Below are 17,682 nucleotides of genomic sequence, written 5' to 3' on the forward strand. Positions count from 1 at the left end.
CCCGCTCAAAATCGCCTTGGCGTCGATCACCTTCGAGGTCGCCGAGGACCCCTCGACGCCTATCCCAAGCCAAGTCGCCTCGCTCGCTTCGTCTGTCTGAGTCGCGAGCTCCCGACGAAGCTGCACAGCAGCCCATTACCATTGAGGATTCACCTCCTCGTTCCCTGGCTACCCCCTTGGTTCCGTGTCCGAGCAGGGCCCAGGAAGACTCGGCTGAGTTTAAGCAGCACCTCCTTCACCTCTATAAAGATGTGCCTCCGGTGCTTGCAAAGTCCCCACCGCCTGATGATAAAGGGCCTCGGGCAGAACCTACAGAGCTCCAGGTTGGTGCCGATCAACCACCCCATCCTGTGAGTGTTCAACAGGACTCCCAGCATTCGGTTGAAAGGAACCAAGCGGAGTCTCCGAAGGGTTCGTCCCATCTCGAGCCCGGCCAACGGCCTCGGCGTCGACTACCACGACCGTGGTAGAGTTTGCAAGGCTCTGTATGTGCCCGCTCCAAAACTGGTTCCTCCGGGTGTTCAGGCTCAATATTGATCCCCAATACAAATGCCTTTCCGTCCCCAGATACGTTATTTCTTCCTTACAATGGTGGGCACACGATGCCAGCATCCTCTCAGGTGTCCCCTTTCAGCGCCCTTCTCCTTAGAAGTACCTGTTCACAGACGCTTCCCTGTCAGGATGGGGGGCTCATTGTGATGACCTTACGGTCCAGGGTACTTGGTATTTAGAATACCGGTTGCACATCAATTTGTTGGAGCTGCGTGCCATCCGTCTTGCTCTGTCTTCATTCACAGGGCACCTGGACGGACAGCACATTCAGATCGCCACAGATAGCTCCACCGCCCAGTTCTATATAAACAAGCAGGGCGGCACAGGGTCCGTTTCGCTCTCCAAGGAAGCCAGCGACATCTGGGAATGGGCCATAGCTCACCGCGCTACTCTCGTAGCAATTCACATTGCAGGGAAGAGCAATACACTAGCCGATGCTCTGAGTCGCCTTCCCAATCAAGCGCACAAGCTCACCCTGAGCAGCAATTGTCTCCACCAAATATTCCTCCTGTGGGGTTATCCGCAAATAGACCTTTTTGCCACACACTTCAACTCAGTGAGCCCCAAGTTCTATTCAAGGATGGGAGCCAGCCCGGGCTCAATGGGAGATGCCTTTCAGGCAGTCTGGAACGGGGCTCTGTTTTATCTCTTTCCCCCATTCCCTCTACTTCACAAGGCCCTAGCCAAGGTGAACCATGACACTCCGTTTTGGCCCAGGAGGTCGTGGTTTGCAGTGCTCATGTCACTTGCACAAGGGAATTACATTCTTCTTCCAAAGAATCCCTCCCACTCCCCCCCGAACCTGCAACTTGGAGGGTGATACTCCAGGGCAGTGGTCTGACAGGGTAGCTAGTTCTACTGCATTTGTTAAAGTCTTCCACACGGCGGTCCTACGACGCTAAATGGAGACATTTTTCTGATTGGGCTACGGTTATAAATATTTCACCAATCAATTGCCCACTGTCTGTTGTGTTTGATTACCTTCTATCTCTCAAAGATGATGGTTTATCTAATTCTTCCTTTAAAGTTTATTTAGCCGCAATATCGGCTTTTCACCCGAATATTGACTCCTCAGTTTTTTCTCACCCCCTTTCCAAAAAGTTTTCAAGAGTCTCAATAACTTGTACCCTCCTGTCACTCCACCAGTTCCCCAGTGGAGTCTCTCCTTAGTCCTTTCACAGCTCATGAGACCTCCGTTTGAGCCGTTAGCTACTTGTGAATTGGCCCTACTATCCTTCAAGGTGGCCTTTTTAGTCGCCATTACCTCGGCAAGGAGGGTGAGCGACATCTCAGCACTGTCACATTCCCCTCCTTATACTAAGTTCCACTCGAATAGAGTAGTATTGAAGCCTAAGATTTCCTTTTTACCTAAGGTCGTTTCAGCCTTCCACCCTACACAGGACATTGTCCTTCCCGTTTTTCCCCTCACCCATCCTCAGATGCTGATAGAGCATTACATTCCTTCGATGTCCGCAGAGCCCTTCTTTTTTACATTAAAAGGTCTCAGAACTTCCGTAAAGATGACAACCTTTTTGTTTGCTTCGGTGGGCATCGCAGAGGTTGTCGTGCTTCTCCTCAGACCTTCTCGAGGTGGATCACGTCAACCATCAAGATGGCATATGGGTTTGCTCACCAGGAGTGCCCTCCTATGATCAAAGCGCATTCTACCAGAGCGTATGCGGCTTCCATCGCCTTCTCCTCTAAGATAGATCTCCGGGACATCTGTAAGGCTGCTACCTGGTCCACGCCCTCTACGTTTATGAAACACTACGCTATGGATGTGGACTCGGCAAGAGATGCAGCCGTGGGACGTGCCGTACTGCAGTCTTTATTTCGGTGACTGTCCCACACCCACCGTCCTGGTAAGCGAGCTCGCTACTCTCCCATGTGGGACTGCATAGAAGCCACGCAGATGAAAAACAGAGTTTCACTTACCTGTAACTGTTGTTCATCTGGTGGATCTTCTATGCAGGCACACATCCCTCCCTCCTTCCCCGCTGTGGGACCTCTCCGCTAGACCAGTGGTTGGTTCCGTGGCAGCCGGTTGGAGAACTGGAGGGAAGAGTGCTCCCTCCCCCTTGGGTCATGTGACCGTGGGCGGGGAGATTGCATGCCCCAAGGGGAGGGGGAGCACTCTCTTTTAGATTTTGCTAGAAGCTGACAAATCTTATCCGTGGCTGGCCTGCGCCTGCGCAGTCCCATGTGTGCCTGCATAGAAGATCCACCAGATGAACAACAGTTACAGGTAAGTGAAACTCTGTTTTTCTTCCAGGTTCGACGCTGCCTGGACCTTGGAGAACCCTCCGGCGCGCCCTCACATCGAAGGATCCTCCCGAGGCGTGTCGATCGCTGGGAACAGTCAAAAGGTCACAAACGTAACCGCCAGGATAGCTGCTCGAATGGACGGAGGTTGCCATAACAACGGCAGCATCTTCTGCACTATTCTGTGACGCCTGTGCATTTCTTTCAAGTTTTTATTTAGCTCAGAGACCAGCCTTGGAACTCTTCCTCTGCACTTTCATAGCAGAAGCGAGTGTTCACCTGCTCGCTATTTAACTACTAGCAGGATGCCCAACCAATGTGAAGGAGTGTGTTTGGAAAGGTGGCCACAGCACATGACTTTGCCCATGTCTTTACTGCGTCTTTGATAAACCAAAATGAAAAACCTGCACTGAAACTATCAGTAGTACATAAAACAAATAGCAGGATGGCAACAATAAGTAATGGTATTGTAAATCATACATTCCGAATGCAGTAAAGGGAATATTATAGAAATACAGTCCTGCTAATTGAAGTCAGTTCACACACAAAGTACTCTAAACCCCAGGAGCTATACTTAATACCACGCTAGTACGATACTGGGGCTGCAGAAACCTGCCCAAATCCAAAGGTGTTGTAAGCTTACAACAGCATCTACCACCTTTGGATTTGGGCAGGTTTCTGCTGCCCCGGTATCTTCCTAGCGTGGTGTGAAGTATAGCTCATGAACTTTGGGGTTTACAGTACTTTGTGTGTGAGCTGACTTCAATTAATGTGACCATATTTCTATAATACTTACTGCATTTGGAGTGTGCGATTTATAATACAAGAATTTATTGCCGCCATCGTGCTGTTTGTTTTATTTACTGCATCTTCTGCACACACACCCATCTCTTGGTCTCTTTCCTTTTGTCCCTTCTGCAGTAGCCCATCCCTGGGGGCTGTGTTTATAAAGGAAAGGGAGGGACTCAATCCCCACCCCTCTGTGAAGCTTGCTAGGTGACCACTCTTGGCCTAACCTTCCTCACAGGGTTGTTGTGAGGGTAAAACAAGGCACATTAAGATAAATTTAACAGTGAGATGGCTTGACAATGCTGGACTCTCCCTTGCTTGACGGCTATCTGTTGGGAATGCTGGAGTTTGGATTTCCCCCCATTGATCAGGGGACTGAACAAGAAGAAGAAGAAGAGTTGGTTTTTATATGCTGACTTTCTGTACCACTTAAGGAAGAATCAAACCGGCTTACAATCTCCTCCCCCTCCCCACAACAGACACCCTGTGAGGTAGGTGTGGCTGAGAGAGTGTGACTAGCCCAAGGTCACCCAAGGCTTTGTGTGCAGGAGTGGGGAACAAACCCAGTTCACCAGATTAGCCTCTGCCGCTCATGTGGAGGAGTGGGGAATCAAACCCGGTTCTCCAGACCAGAATCCACCGCTCCAAACCACCGCTGTTAACCACTACACCATGCTGGCTCTCTGGGCCAGATAGCCTCTGTAATTCTATTAAAATATTAAGTAGGCCTAAGCCAGTACTCGATCATGAATTGGAATGTTTTGACTCTTGAAGGCAGCAAGTTGCTTCCTCAAAGCAAAGAGCCAGTCTTGGCTTTCTTCTGCTCATTGGACCAGGAAGTGCTTCCCAAGATTGACTCCATCTTCCAGGCTCTTTTGTTGGGCGTTTTGTGCATCGTCAGCAAGTGTTTATCTCCTACGTTGCACATTGCAGAGAGCTTTCTGTGAGGAAGAATAGCCTGTGAACAATCCAGCCACTGGTGTCAAACGGGGAACTGCTGGCTTTGAAAATGATGTACTAAAGGCCAAATGGGACAAAAATGGATTCCTGGGGAGCTGGCAGTGATTTCAGATTGGAGCTGCTCAGAGCTAGAAATAGAAATAGAGGGAAGAATAAGGCTCCACACTGTGCCTTTGTTGATACTTTAATGTGGCTGCCTGCCAGAGAAAACCTACACTTATTAATGCTCCTATGGAGAAAAGCATTCTTAACTTTCCCTCCCCCTTTAATTAACCAGTACAAGAGATTCAACCTGAATCTGTGAGAACAAGCTGGATATTGGTAGTATTTTCCAGATAAGACAATGGGGAGAGGAAAGTTGTGACTTTATCTTTGCCATCTTGGGGTGGGGGGAGCAGAATAGTGGCCAGCTCTCTGGCCTGAGTGGCCCCCTCAAGGGCTGCCGCCTTCTTCCCCCACCCACATAGAGCTCCTGAGCTTTTAACAATTGACGGGAAGGCTGCAGCACAATAAGTGAAGCGGTTCCCGTCAGCCAAATGGTTGATGCCGGGGCCTTCGGGCAGAATCTGTTGAATTCCTGTCTTCTGTGCAACTGTGTAGCAAGGGGGTACTATCTGGTAAACCAAGGGATGTTTTTGCTTTTTTGCCCTGCCCTGCAACACATGTTTTAGTCCAGTGATTACAGTCCGTTCAGGTCACCGGCACCTTAGAAAGGATTTCCCTGCTTGAATCTCCCTTTAGCAACCGTGGCCCCTTTGGCTTGCCGGTACACGTAGTGCCCACTCCATGTTGATGTGGCCTATTGTTGGTGCTCAAATCTCCCTGGTAGGGTTGCCACTGTATTAACTGGCCGCTGTTCCTTGGTCTGCAGACATGAGCAGGTAATAGCTACCTCCAGACCGTGATAGATGTTGCCTGCCAATTCATGCTGAAGAAGCAGCCAGCTTTTAAAGCACAGGTGCCTATCCATCCTGTCCTTGTTTCCCCTGGTCACTGAGCGGCCCCGCTGTGTGAAACCATGTGCAACCCTGTCCGCAGTAGCCCTGCGAGATTATAGAGTCCAGAGACCAACAAGATTTTTTTTGGGGGGGGATATGAGCTTTCAAGAGTCAAAGCTCCCACCAGTCACCCTGTTTTTGCGACGCTGGTGAGAGACGGCGAAAAGTTCCTCCTGCCCGTCACTTCCTCCAAGGCAATACTTTAGGCGGGTCTGTGGAAGGACTGTGGCTCAGTGGTAGAGCATCTGCTTGGCATGCAGAAGGTCCCAGGTTCAATCCTCAGCTTCTCCAGTTAAAGGGACTAGGCAAGTAAGGTGACGTGAAAGACCTCTGCCTGAGACCCCGGAGAGCCGCTGCCGGTCTGAGTAGACAATACTGACTTTGAGGGACCGAGGGTCTGATTCAGTACAGCTTCATGTGTTCATGTGGCTTCTGGTTTGTGCTGCACTCTGGGTTTGAGGTCAAGGACGTACCTCTGGCAGTGGCAAAGCTTGCATGTCAGGGAAGCTCTCGTTGCGGGTTTTGGAGGACCCTTGAACTGGTGTGTGTGGGGAGCACCTAGGCACAATAGCAGCAAAGAGTGGAGAGTTTCTCTTCATGGCTTCTGTGCAGTCCCACCATTACTCAAGAAGGGTTCCCCTACCCTCAGCCATGTGCTGGCCCTTTCCCCCTGAAACTGGCACATGCCCAAGGAGGAGGAGCTCTGCATATGACTTCTGACCTTGATCCAGCAAGGGAGGGGCTGGCGGTGAAACCCCTATTGGATGAGTCCAGTTTTGGGCTCCACAATTTAAGAAGGATGTTGACAAGTTGGAGGGTGTCCAGAGGAGGGCAACCAGAATGGTCAAAGGTCTGGAATCCATGCTCTGTGAGGAGAGACTTAGGGAGTTGGGTTTGTTTAGTTTGGAGGAGAGAAGGTTGAGGGGAGACATGATAGCCATGTTTAAATATTTGAAGGGATGTCATGTTGATGAGGGAACTAGCTTGTTCTCTGTTGCTCCAGAGACTAGGAGACAGAATAATGGATTTAAACTAAGAGAAAAGCAATTCCACCTAAACATTAGGAAGAACTTTCTGACGGTGAGGGCTGTTCGACGGTGGGATGTGCTGCCTCGGAGCATGGTGGAGTCCCCGTCTTTGGAGGTCTTTAAGCAGAGGCTAGATGGCCATCTGTCGGGAGTGCTTTGATTGTGGGATCCTGCATGGCGGGGGGAGGGTTGGGGTCACTGGGGATGTGGGGGGAGGTAGTTGTTAATTTCCTGCATTGTGCAGGGGATTGGACTAGATGACCCTGGTGGTCCCTTCCAACTCTATGATTCTATGAGGACCCTGAACACAACGTGACTTCACCTGTTTCCAGCGCCAGCCATGTGCTGGATGACGAATAGGGAACCAGAGTTTCTTTGCAGCAGGTAATGGTTCTGATGGGGCAGTCCTCTTCAGATGAGTGACCTTCAAGTTGAGTCAAGACTTCTTCGTGTAATGAGCAGGCCGTTAACAGGTTAACGCTGAGAAACAGTCATGGCATTGCCAGATGATCTTTTCCCCCCAGGAAAACCCCCCAACAAATTCCCAAATTTTGAAATGAAACAAACCATGCAGGTACTGTGATAAGGTAAGTTTCGTTGCGAGAAATTCCCTGTGCAGCCTACTTCTGAGCAAGTACACCGGATCCAGCTGCAAACCAGCAAAAGGAAATCTCTCCGCTCCACTGAAGTCATAGATAGGGGCCCTGATCCAGCTACAGCTAGTTGTGATTAACACTTGTGTGACCCCTTTTCTTGGGAGTAAGTGCCATTGCTCAGCAGACTCTCAGTTAAGCAAATGTGTACCTTAACTGGTGCCATCTCCCTCTGTAAGCAATGTTACAAATTAGGTGTAAGTAATGTAGATCCTGTGGCTTTCTATGAGTTAGTCATAACTAACTTTATTTAGCTGGCTTGGGGGTGGGGGTGTAGACATTCCATTTAAAAACAAGTGAGTTTTATGAGCAGAAGGCCACTAATTCATATTTTTAAAGAACTTGCAATGTTTTTAACTGTCAGATTATGACCCTGTCCACATTTACCCCTCCCATCCCTTTTTAAAGGAAATTATAAACATTTTATGTATAAAGTTTTGTTAAGGGAATCTCCCTGTATATTACTAAATAAAAGTGCTCTATTTTAAACACTGAAGTTTTGCCTTCTGACTTATTTTTCCCCAGTTCAAGCAGGCTGATCAAATGCACGGGTGGACCCCCTGGGGCAGAGGATCTTGTACCATTAACAGTTCTAGAAAGGAAGGCTTTGTGGCAGGTGGGTGCTGCTTTTCACCTGAGGTTGCAACTTGACTACATGAGTTCGAGAAGAGGTTCTGGTTTCTGCCCAAGTAAAACTACTGCAACCCTGGAAACTTGACACTTCCTTTCCCAGTGGTGCAGATGATGGCAGGAATCTTGGTTGCTTAGGGATGGCTGGGGAGCTCACGAGGCCTTGGGCTGGGCCAGAGCCTGGTCCATTTTTTGGAGGAACCCCGGTCCGCCCCTGCCCACCCACCACTAAGACCCCCCCACTCACACCTCCTGGCTCACAATCCCTCCCATCTCCCAGCCACCTGTGTACCCTTTCCTCAATGGCACAGGGCTGTGTGTGTCACTTGGAGTGCCAGTGCTTGAACATGAGAAGTGTTGCTTGCACCACCCACGCACCTTTCCCTGGCGGTTCTGGGCAGCCCAGGTAGCCAGGAGCACCATAGGAGAAATGCTTGCAAGTGAGGGAAGGGTGTGCAGGTAGCTGGCAGAGGAACCAGAAGAGTTGGTTTTGTTATGCCGACTTTCTTTACCCAATTAAGGAAGAATCAAACCGGCTTACAATCACCTTCCTCCCCCCCCCCCACGACAGACACCCTTTGAGGTAGGTAAGGCTGAGAGAGCTGTGACTAGCCCAAGGTCACTCAACTGGCTTCATGTGGAGGAGTGGGGAAACCAACCCAGTTCACTAGATTAGCCTCCACCACTCATGTGGAGGAGTGGGGAATCAAACCCGGTTCTCCAGATCAGAGCCCACCACTCTTAACCACCGCTCTTAACCACTACACCACAGGGAGGTGTGCAGGTAGGAGACTCCGTGTCAGTGGGCCCTGCTGGGATCCCTGGGCACTGGCAGATGCCCCACCTGAAGGGATGCTGATGCCGTCCCTGGGCTTGGCATAGTGACTAGCAACACATGGTGCATGAGACCATGTGCAAGCATTAAATTGTCTTGGGGGCCCTGCAGGTGTTTGTCTGCATACGCAGTATGAGTAGATGACATCCAAACGCTTCTTACCTGAGAATGTGCTGCTATACTTTAACACTGACAATAAATTAAGCATTGTGCCTGCGTGCAAGCATAGGTGCTGTGGAACACAGGCAGGATGGTGCTGCTGCAGTCATCTTGTCTGTGGGCTTCCTAGAGGCACCTGGTTGGCCACTGCGTGAACAGACTGCTGGGCTTGATGGGCTTGAGCCAGCATGGCCTTTCTTATGTTCTTACATTCATTTCCCAGAGGGTGCATCAGGTTGTGACTAGGGCTGTCGATTCGGTTCGTCCCGAAACAAAAAAAGCCAAATTCCCCCAGATTCGGCAGTTTCCGGTTCGGATAGAGCCGAATTAAAAAAAGGCAGGAAAACAAGGAGCTGAATTTGGCGAGTTCGGGCGAATGCCGAATAAATTCGACAAATTCAGGGGCTCCGAATCAGCAGCATAACAGTTAGTAAGCAACTAGCAGCATTCTCCTGTGGCCAATGGTGGCCAAGCCGGGTCTTCTGGCCAATCAGTTGTGGTTGAGTGCGTGAGCCCAGCTGCTGTGCATCCCGGGGAGAGAGAGAGTCTGTTTGTGTGTGAGAGAGATCCCCGTGGGGGGGGGGTGCACACTTGCGAATGTGTTTGTAATGGCTTTATTGCAATGGGCAGATTGGGGGGGGGACCCCTTCCGGGCACCATATCTCAGGGCCCCCTGACCCAATCTTTACAAAACTCGGGGGTTCTTGTAAGAAGGGACCCCTCAAGCTACACTGAAAGTTTGGGACCTCTACCTCCAAAAATGCCCCCCCCCCGGAGCCATGGAAAGCCGCGAATGTGTTTTTAATGGCTTTATTCCAATGGGACGATGGGGGGATCCCCTTCCGGGCCCCATAACTCGGGGGCCCCTGACCCAGACTTTACAAAACTTGGGGGTTCTTGCGAGAAGGGTCCCCTAAAGCTACACTGAAGGTTTGGGACCTCTACCTCCAAACATACCCCCCCCCAGAGCCGCGGAAAGGCTTGAATGTGCTTTAAATGGCTTTATTTGGCCGAATTTTTTCCTGAACTCCGAATCTCGCGCCAAATTCCAACATATCAAAATCGGGGGAGCTCGGACTTCATCATTTCCCGAATCAAAACGGTCCAAATTTTGCCGACTCCGAATTTTAGCGAATTTTGCCTGAAAAAAAGATGTCCTTCCAAAAAAAAAAAAAAAAAAGTAACATCCAGCCATTTCAGATGAGCATGGTATTTGGTGCCAGTTTGGTCGCTCCTAAAAAAAGGATTGTGTGCTTGGTTTTGGATTTTGCATGGCCCAATGTGGCAGTTCACACTTTTTTGTATACGTATGTACTGTGTTCAATTTTGAAGGGTCACAGAACCTTTCTTGTTCAAGAGGTGGCAAACCTATGGATGAGCAATGGGAATCTTCTTTTCTTCATTAAGCTTTCAAACGTTGTCGTCCAATGCCAACACACCAGTATTGAACTGCAGAACCTGGCCCACCCATTCTTCACACTGCACTGCAAACAGGTTCTGCAGGGAGCATGAGACAGAAGCCGCTAGAGTTTGTATGACAAGATAATTACAGCTAAGAAGTCACACCACCTCTCTGCATCCTGCTCCTGGGTAACAGCCAGCCCTTTTTATTCTCTCCTTGCAGCTACAACTACAAATACTGATGAGGTTTACACCTCCCGATCTTCCGCATAGCTCCCATTTCATATATCGTATTTTCCTGTATATAAGATGCCCCCATGTATAAGATGACCCCTATATTTTTTAAACCAAAATTAAGAAACCAGGGGTCGTCTTATACATGGGCGTGTACGGAAAAATACGGGCGGGGAAGAGAAAGGAGACTGTGGGAAGGCCGCCAACTGGCTGGCCAGGGCAACTGGGCTCTTCCCCAACCACTCTCTTCCCCTCTCGTCAACTGACAGGCGGGGAAGAGAGCGGGACCTTCTGTGTATAAGACGCCCCCCAATTTTTTTCTAAATATTTTTAGAAAAAAAGATTGTCTTGTACACAGAAAAATTCAGCACTTCCAGATCGTTTGTCGATTTGAAATCTTTGGCCGCAAGTCTGTTTCTTTAATTTCGCCGCAGTACGCTGGCAACTTAGATGCACCTGATATTAAACGCCTAAAAAAAGCTATTGCCTGTACAAAATGTAACACGGCCCTGTTTGCAAGCCTATAACATGAAAATGAAAGTGGTGGGGAGGTGGAGGTGTGAGAATATTTTTACCACTGCGAAGCTGTTCTTTGAACTGGAAAGGGAGGTGACGTCAACGTTCTTCCAGTTCCCCTCTATCTCCTTCTTTGAAACAGCTAATCACAAAAAAGCAACTTAACCACGCAAGCTAGCAAAACAGGAAAAGATGAGCTGTAATTCATTCACACGGGAGTGGGGGTAAATTACCAGACAGGGTTTCACATATCGTGTTCCAGTGGAAGTGCACATTTGAGAATCAGGTTTATCAGACCAGGGTTTAGGTGCTGGATTTGCACTCTGTGTGCTACCAGTTTTCCTGAACCACTCTTCTGTAGGCCCCCAAGCAAATGCCTGCTGTTGACCTTGCAAAAGTGACTTTCCCCTATCCAGCAAGAACCTACACACGGCATATTCTCTCCTGACATGCTTAGCCTGGAGTACCGGGTTTGATTCCCCACTCCTCCACGTGAGCGGTGGAGGCTAATCTGGTGAACTGGATTTGTTTCCCCACTCCCTACGCATGAAGCCCGCTGGGTGACCTTGGGCAAGTCACAGTTCTCATAGAGATCTCTCAGCCCCAGCTACATCACAAGGTGTCTGTTGTGGGGAGGGGGATGGAAGGCGACTGATTCTTCCTTAAGCGGTAGAGAAAGAGCCTTGGTTACTCACCGTGAAGGCTTCTTCTGCTCTGGGATACGGAGGCCATCTTAAGAGTGGGTGTTTCCTCTTCCTCTTGTTCCGGGAGGCAGGACCTAAAACTTTAACTGCCTATCCCTGGAGGGAACGCCCCCGCCCTTTTCAGTCAAAAAACTTTCCGAGCAAGGAGCTTAACCGTTAAAACATAGAACAGTAAGTAAAGAACAGTAAACAGATATAGTAGTAATGCATTAGTTGTAACTGTAACTATAATCATGTTAATAAAATTTATACGTAAATCTAACTTGAAATCTGTGCCAATCAAATTTTATTCGTGCTAATTTGTATAGCATTCTCCCTAATTTACTTAGACGTCTGGGCGGGCAAGATGGCCTCCGTATCCCAGAGCAGAAGAAGCCTTCACGGTGAGTAACCAAGGCTCTTTCTCGCTCTGGGAGAGGAGGCCATCTTAAGAGTGGGACTTAAAAGAGCTGTCCCTGCCCGGGTGGGATCAGACGTCGTGGAGAACACTCTGAAGAACCCGCCTGCCAAAGGCGGCATCAGCTGAGGCATAGAGATTTATTTTGTAATGTCTCACAAATGTAGAGACAGAAGACCATGTAGCGGCCTTACAAATCTCCTCTAACGGAGCTCTGCGGTCGAAGGCTGCTGATGTGGCTGCGCTTCTGACTGAGTGGGCTGTTAGGCCAGCAGGTACTGGGATTTTTGCCGCTTTGTAAGCCTGAGAAATGCATTGAGTAATAATGCGACTGATGGAAGTGCGGGACATGGGTTTACCCTTGTTTGGAGCTGACAGATTAATGAAGAGGGCATCAGATACTCTGATGTGTTCTGTACGGGCAATGTAGATGCGCAGGGCTCGTCTGAGATCTAAGGTATGCCAGATTTTCTCTTGTGGCGCTTTTGGATTTGGACAGAAAGAGGGAAGAACTACATCCTGATGTCTGTGAAAATTGGAGTTGACTTTAGGGATAAAGGAAGGGTCAGGAGCCAGGACTACTTTGTCTTTGTGGAATGTACAAAGACCCGGTCTGATGGATAGGGCCCCTAATTCTGAGACCCGCCTGGCTGACGTGACTGCTGTTAGAAATAGAGTTTTCATTCTTAGACAGCTTAAAGTGACAGACTTTAGCGGCTCAAAGGGGGGTCGTGTAAGGGCCGTTAAGACCGTATGTAGGCTCCAGGTAGGGAATCTATGTTTAACCGGAGGAGAAACCAGAGTAAGTCCCCTTAGAAATGCCTTAATATGTGGATGTCTAGTTAAGGTGTAGCCTGATACTTTAGGAACAATAGTGGCAATTGCTGACAGCTGACGGCGTAATGTGGCAGGGGACAAGCTCTGTCTTCGACCATCTTGTAAAAAGGCCAATATTTTAGAAACGTGTGGTTTGATGGGATCAACGTGCTTCCTCTGGCACCATCTAACGAACGCCTTCCACGTGGTGTTATAAATTCGTTTTGTAGAAGGTCTTCGAGCAGCAAGGATAGTTTCTGTTATTTCTGTGTCGTATCCCAGCTTTAGGAGGCGACTCCTCTCAATACCCAGGCGGTCAGCTTGTACCAACCTGGATCTGGATGATGGATTGGTCCCTGAAGGAGGAGATCCGGTCGAAGTGGAAGCGTCCATGGTTTTGTGATGGACATTTCTAGCAGAGTGGGGAACCATGGGCGACGCGGCCAATAAGGAGCCACCAGGATGACTGTGGCTTGAAGCAGGTTGATTCGCCTGAGGACTCTGGGAAGGAGTGGGAAGGGAGGGAAGGCATATAGCAGCCCCGATGGCCATGGTGCTGTGAGCGCATCTGTCTGTTCCGCTCCTGTCTGGACATATCTGGTGTAATATCTTGGGAGCTGATGATTTTTGTTCGACGCAAAGAGATCTACTATGGGCGTGCCGTACTGAACTGTCAGTAGTTGGAAAACTTCGCGGTTCAGGGACCACTCTGCTTCGTTGAGATTTTGTCTGCTGAGCCAGTCTGCGTCTACATTGAGGACTCCCTGAATGTGTTCTGCTGTTATGGAGCATAGATTGGTCTCCGCCCAGAACAGAATCCTTAGAGCTTCTTGGTGTAGCGTAGATGATCGAGAGCCCCCCTGTTTGTTCAGGTGAGCTTTCGCCGCCACATTGTCCGTTCTCACCAGTACGTCCTTCCCTGATAGATGATGCTTGAAGTGCCGGAGGGCATAGTAAATTGCACGGATCTCTAGAACGTTGATGTTCATCCGCTGTTCTTGTGTTGACCAAGTGCCTTGAGCTGGAATACTCTTCAGAGTGGCTCCCCAGCCTTTGAGAGATGCATCCGTGAACAGCTGAATTGGTGGCTGTCGTATGTAGCAAACCCCTTTCTGTAGATTTTCTGGGAAGGTCCACCACTTGAGACTGCGCCTTGTCGCTGAGGAGAGAAGCAGGGATTTGTTCCTCTTTATCAGGATGTCCTTCTGGTAGATTTTTAGGAACCACTGCAGAGGCCTGGAGTGGAGGCGTGCCCACTGCACTGCAGGGATGCAGGAAATCATCAGACCCTGTAGTTTGGCCAGGGTCATGAGGCGGACTGTGGTTGCTTGTATAGTTGTTTTCGCCAGAGTGCAGATTTTTTGAATTTTGTCTGGAGGTAAGACGAAGGAGTTGTTGTTGGTGTCGATGTACACCCCTAGATGTCGTAGATGACGAGTGGGTTGGAGATGGCTTTTCTTTTGGTTGATTAGAAAGCCGTGGTTGTGTAATAGTTGTAGAACAATCCTTGTGTGCTGGACGCTTTGTTCTTCTGAGGACGAGCAGATTAGGATGTCGTCGAGGTAGGGATGGATTCTTACGCCCTCTTGACGTGCTAAGGCGACCAAGGTCACCAGGACCTTGGTGAAGACCCGAGGAGCTGAACCTAACCCGAAGGGAAGTGCCTTGAACTGGTAATGGCGACCGTGGTGCAGGAACCTGAGAAATCGTCTGTGATCTGGATGAATGGCGATGTGCAGGTAGGCCTCTGTTAAGTCCACAGAGGACAGGAAGTCTCCGGGTCTTAAGGCTTCTGCTATGGAGTTTAAGGTCTCCATCCTGAATCGTCTGTATGTTACGTGTTTGTTCAGGTACTTCAAATCGAGGATGGCTCGCCATCCTCCGTCTCTCTTTGGCACGGTAAAGAACACTGAATATATGCCCAACGATTGTTCCGATGGGTCCACATATTCTATTGCCTTTATTTCCAAAAGGTGCTGAATTGCTGCCAATGTTCTGAGTCTCTTGTCCGATTGACGGGACACAGGGGACACCACCAGCCGATCTCTTGGTAACTTGGAAAACTGAATTCGGTAGCCGTGGGTCACTATCTGTAAAACCCAATGGTCTGGATGGGAGGTAGACCATTGGTTGTGGAATAGGCTGAGCCTGCCCCCCACAGGTTCGCGTTTGGCGTCACTGTCTAGGTTGACGAAAGGACTTGTCTCCTCTGTCATTTTGAAAATTGCTAGATCTGGAGTTCCTAGAGAAGCGCCCCCCTCTACGAAAGGAACCCCTGTTGTAGCTCCACTGGCCTCTTCTCTGTTCTGGCCTGTATCTTGAGTACGGGTGAAAGGGACGAAAGGAAGTAGGATTAGAGAATCCCTTAGAATCCTTACGTAGGCTTCTGGGTAGGTACTTTTTCTTGTCTTTAGATTCGACTAATATTTCTTCTAACTTTTCCCCAAACAGTTTCTTGCCCTGGTAGGGGTATCCCATCAGTACAGATTTGGATCTGTGTTCGGTTTGCCATGGCCGCAACCATAAGCCTCTCCTAGCTGCATCTGCAGTAGCTAGTGCCCGTGCTGAGAAGCACATAATGTCAAGAGTGGAGTCGGCCAGGAAGGATACAGCCTTCAAAATTCTAGAAACTCCTTCCATAGCACTTCTGTCTTCCTCTGGAATGAGCTTTGCTAATTTTCTAGTCCAGACTATAGCCGCTCTGGATACTAGGGCGGATGTGATGGATGAGCTAATGGCCAGAGCTGAGGCCTCATGGGATTTTTTACAGGCCAGTTCAGTCTTTCTATCAGCTGGATCCTTTATTGAAACTAGGCCCTCTTCTGTGACTGCATCAGAAGAATGTAAGGCAGTAATGGGGCTTTCCACTAGGGGGAGCTTTAGTAACTCAGAAGCAGTAGGAGCCACATTATATAGCTTTTTAGTAATTGGAGGGAATTGTTTCCCCCCCATTGGTTTCTCCCATTCCCCCTGCAACAGAGATAGAAAATAATCTGGCACAGGAACCACTCTATCAGTAACATTATGCATATGGAAAAATTCTTTTGCCCCTTTTTTCTTTTCTTGGGAAGGGTTTGAGTCATCAGTCAGGTCAAGAGCTGCTAATGCTTTTGCTAAGAAGGGTTGAAATTCCTCAGCCTCAAAAAGTCTAGTCTGTTTGGTAGGCTGGGGCGTAGGATCTTCCCCTTCAGAAAACTCACCCTCCTCCCTGTCTGAAAGGTCATTATCAGATGAGAAAGGCGAAGTCGCCTGTTCTAACTGTTGGGGCTGAGAGGCAGAGTTAGCCTTTAAGGCTGCTTTGGTGGGCCATCCGCCGCCAGCCTGTGACGTGCGCGGATTATTTTGCTCCCCACCTCCCGACTGAGTAGTTGCCCGAGGGTCAGGTACCTTAAGATTTGGGGCTTGTAATCCGCTGATTGAAGGAGGGGGGGAGGGGAGATGAACTGCTCTTAGCCCATCTGAGAACGCGTCTCTAATTAAAGACGCCAACTCCGCTCTTAAAAGAGCAATTTCGCTTGCCACCGATTGGGAGGGTAAGGGGGGGGGGAGTACATCACCAGTCTCAGGCGTGGCCAGCACGGGATTCTTGGGTGGCGAGACGCCAACAGCCTCATCTGCGGATCGTCCGCTTGTGGAGGGGATAGCGGCCGAAGCCGTTGTTTTCCCCCGGCTGTTCCCGGCTCCGGAGCCCTTGTCTTTTCCTTTCTGTATTGCCGCAGCCGCGACCGATGCGCGGGCACGAGCGGCGGAGAGGAGGCGTTTAGCGCTGCCTTGATGAGAGGAGCCTCTCTTGCGCTTTGTAGAAGATTTCTTTGATTTGCCTTTTGAGTCACTAGAGTGACTGTTTGAAGGCAAGTCCCGGTCAACCGGCATAGCCTGGAGTAATTCCGGGACCAAATCCCCCTCAGAAATATAATTGTCCGATTGTTCGGACGCCATTTTGTTTTGGCGGGAAGGAGCCACAAAAAACTGTTCTGCACCTAGCCTCAAGAGAGACAGAGACAGAAGGAAGAAAAGGTTTTTTTTTTTTTTTTTTTATAGGTTAGAATTTGAAATAGACTAGGATAGAAATATAGAAATTAGAGATAAGAATTTTTTAGAAATAGCTCAAAGGAAGAGAGCCGTGATTACACTGCTCTCCCGGACGAGGCAGGAACAAGACTGAAAAGGGCGGGGGCGTTCCCTCCAGGGATAGGCAGTTAAAGTTTTAGGTCCTGCCTCCCGGAACAAGAGGAAGAGGAAACACCCACTCTTAAGATGGCCTCCTCTCCCAGAGCGAGAAAGTCGGCATATAAAAACCAACTCCTCCTCTTCTAACCCCGCCACCTGTTGCTCCTGGGTATCTGAGAAAGCAACCAGCTCCTGCTGGTAGTGGCTTTGTGCTTGTGCTGGAACCAGGCTTTGGCTTAGCAGATTCTACCATCCCTGGGGCCCAGCTGCCTCCCTACGCATGATTACTGGTGACACCAACCATGCTTTCATTTATACATCGCCGACAGCTGCGCTGGATGCTTGGCAGGTATCAAAACAGGTACATACATGCTTTCGCCAACAGTAAGAGACAAAAGTGGAAAGAACAAGGGAGGAATAAAGAGAATGCACCAAGCAAATGATGGCTCACCTTAAGTACAAGGGACTTGCAACAATTTTAGATTGTAAGTTTCAGGTGGGTGCAGGAACCTGTCTTTCTACACTGCTTAGGACAGGGTTCCCCAACATGGTTCCACTGGCACCATGTGTGTGTAAAG

At 49.3% G+C, this 17,682-nt stretch overlaps 1 protein-coding gene across 1 annotated transcript in view; it reads left to right on the plus strand.

Moving 5' to 3' along the window:
* FBXO10 (F-box protein 10) overlaps positions 1-3,046 on the plus strand; it is a 45,999-nt gene extending 42,953 nt beyond the window's left edge. Inside the window, exon 10 of the mRNA XM_056848864.1 lies at positions 2,825-3,046. Coding sequence (XP_056704842.1) covers positions 2,825-3,002 — 178 coding nt within the window. The 3' untranslated portion in view covers positions 3,003-3,046. The remainder of the gene's footprint in view (positions 1-2,824) is intronic.
* The last annotated feature ends 14,636 nt before the right edge of the window (positions 3,047-17,682 follow it).

Source organism: Euleptes europaea, chromosome 4, assembly GCF_029931775.1.
Source record: "Euleptes europaea isolate rEulEur1 chromosome 4, rEulEur1.hap1, whole genome shotgun sequence".
Taxonomy (NCBI): Eukaryota; Metazoa; Chordata; class Lepidosauria; order Squamata; family Sphaerodactylidae; genus Euleptes; species Euleptes europaea.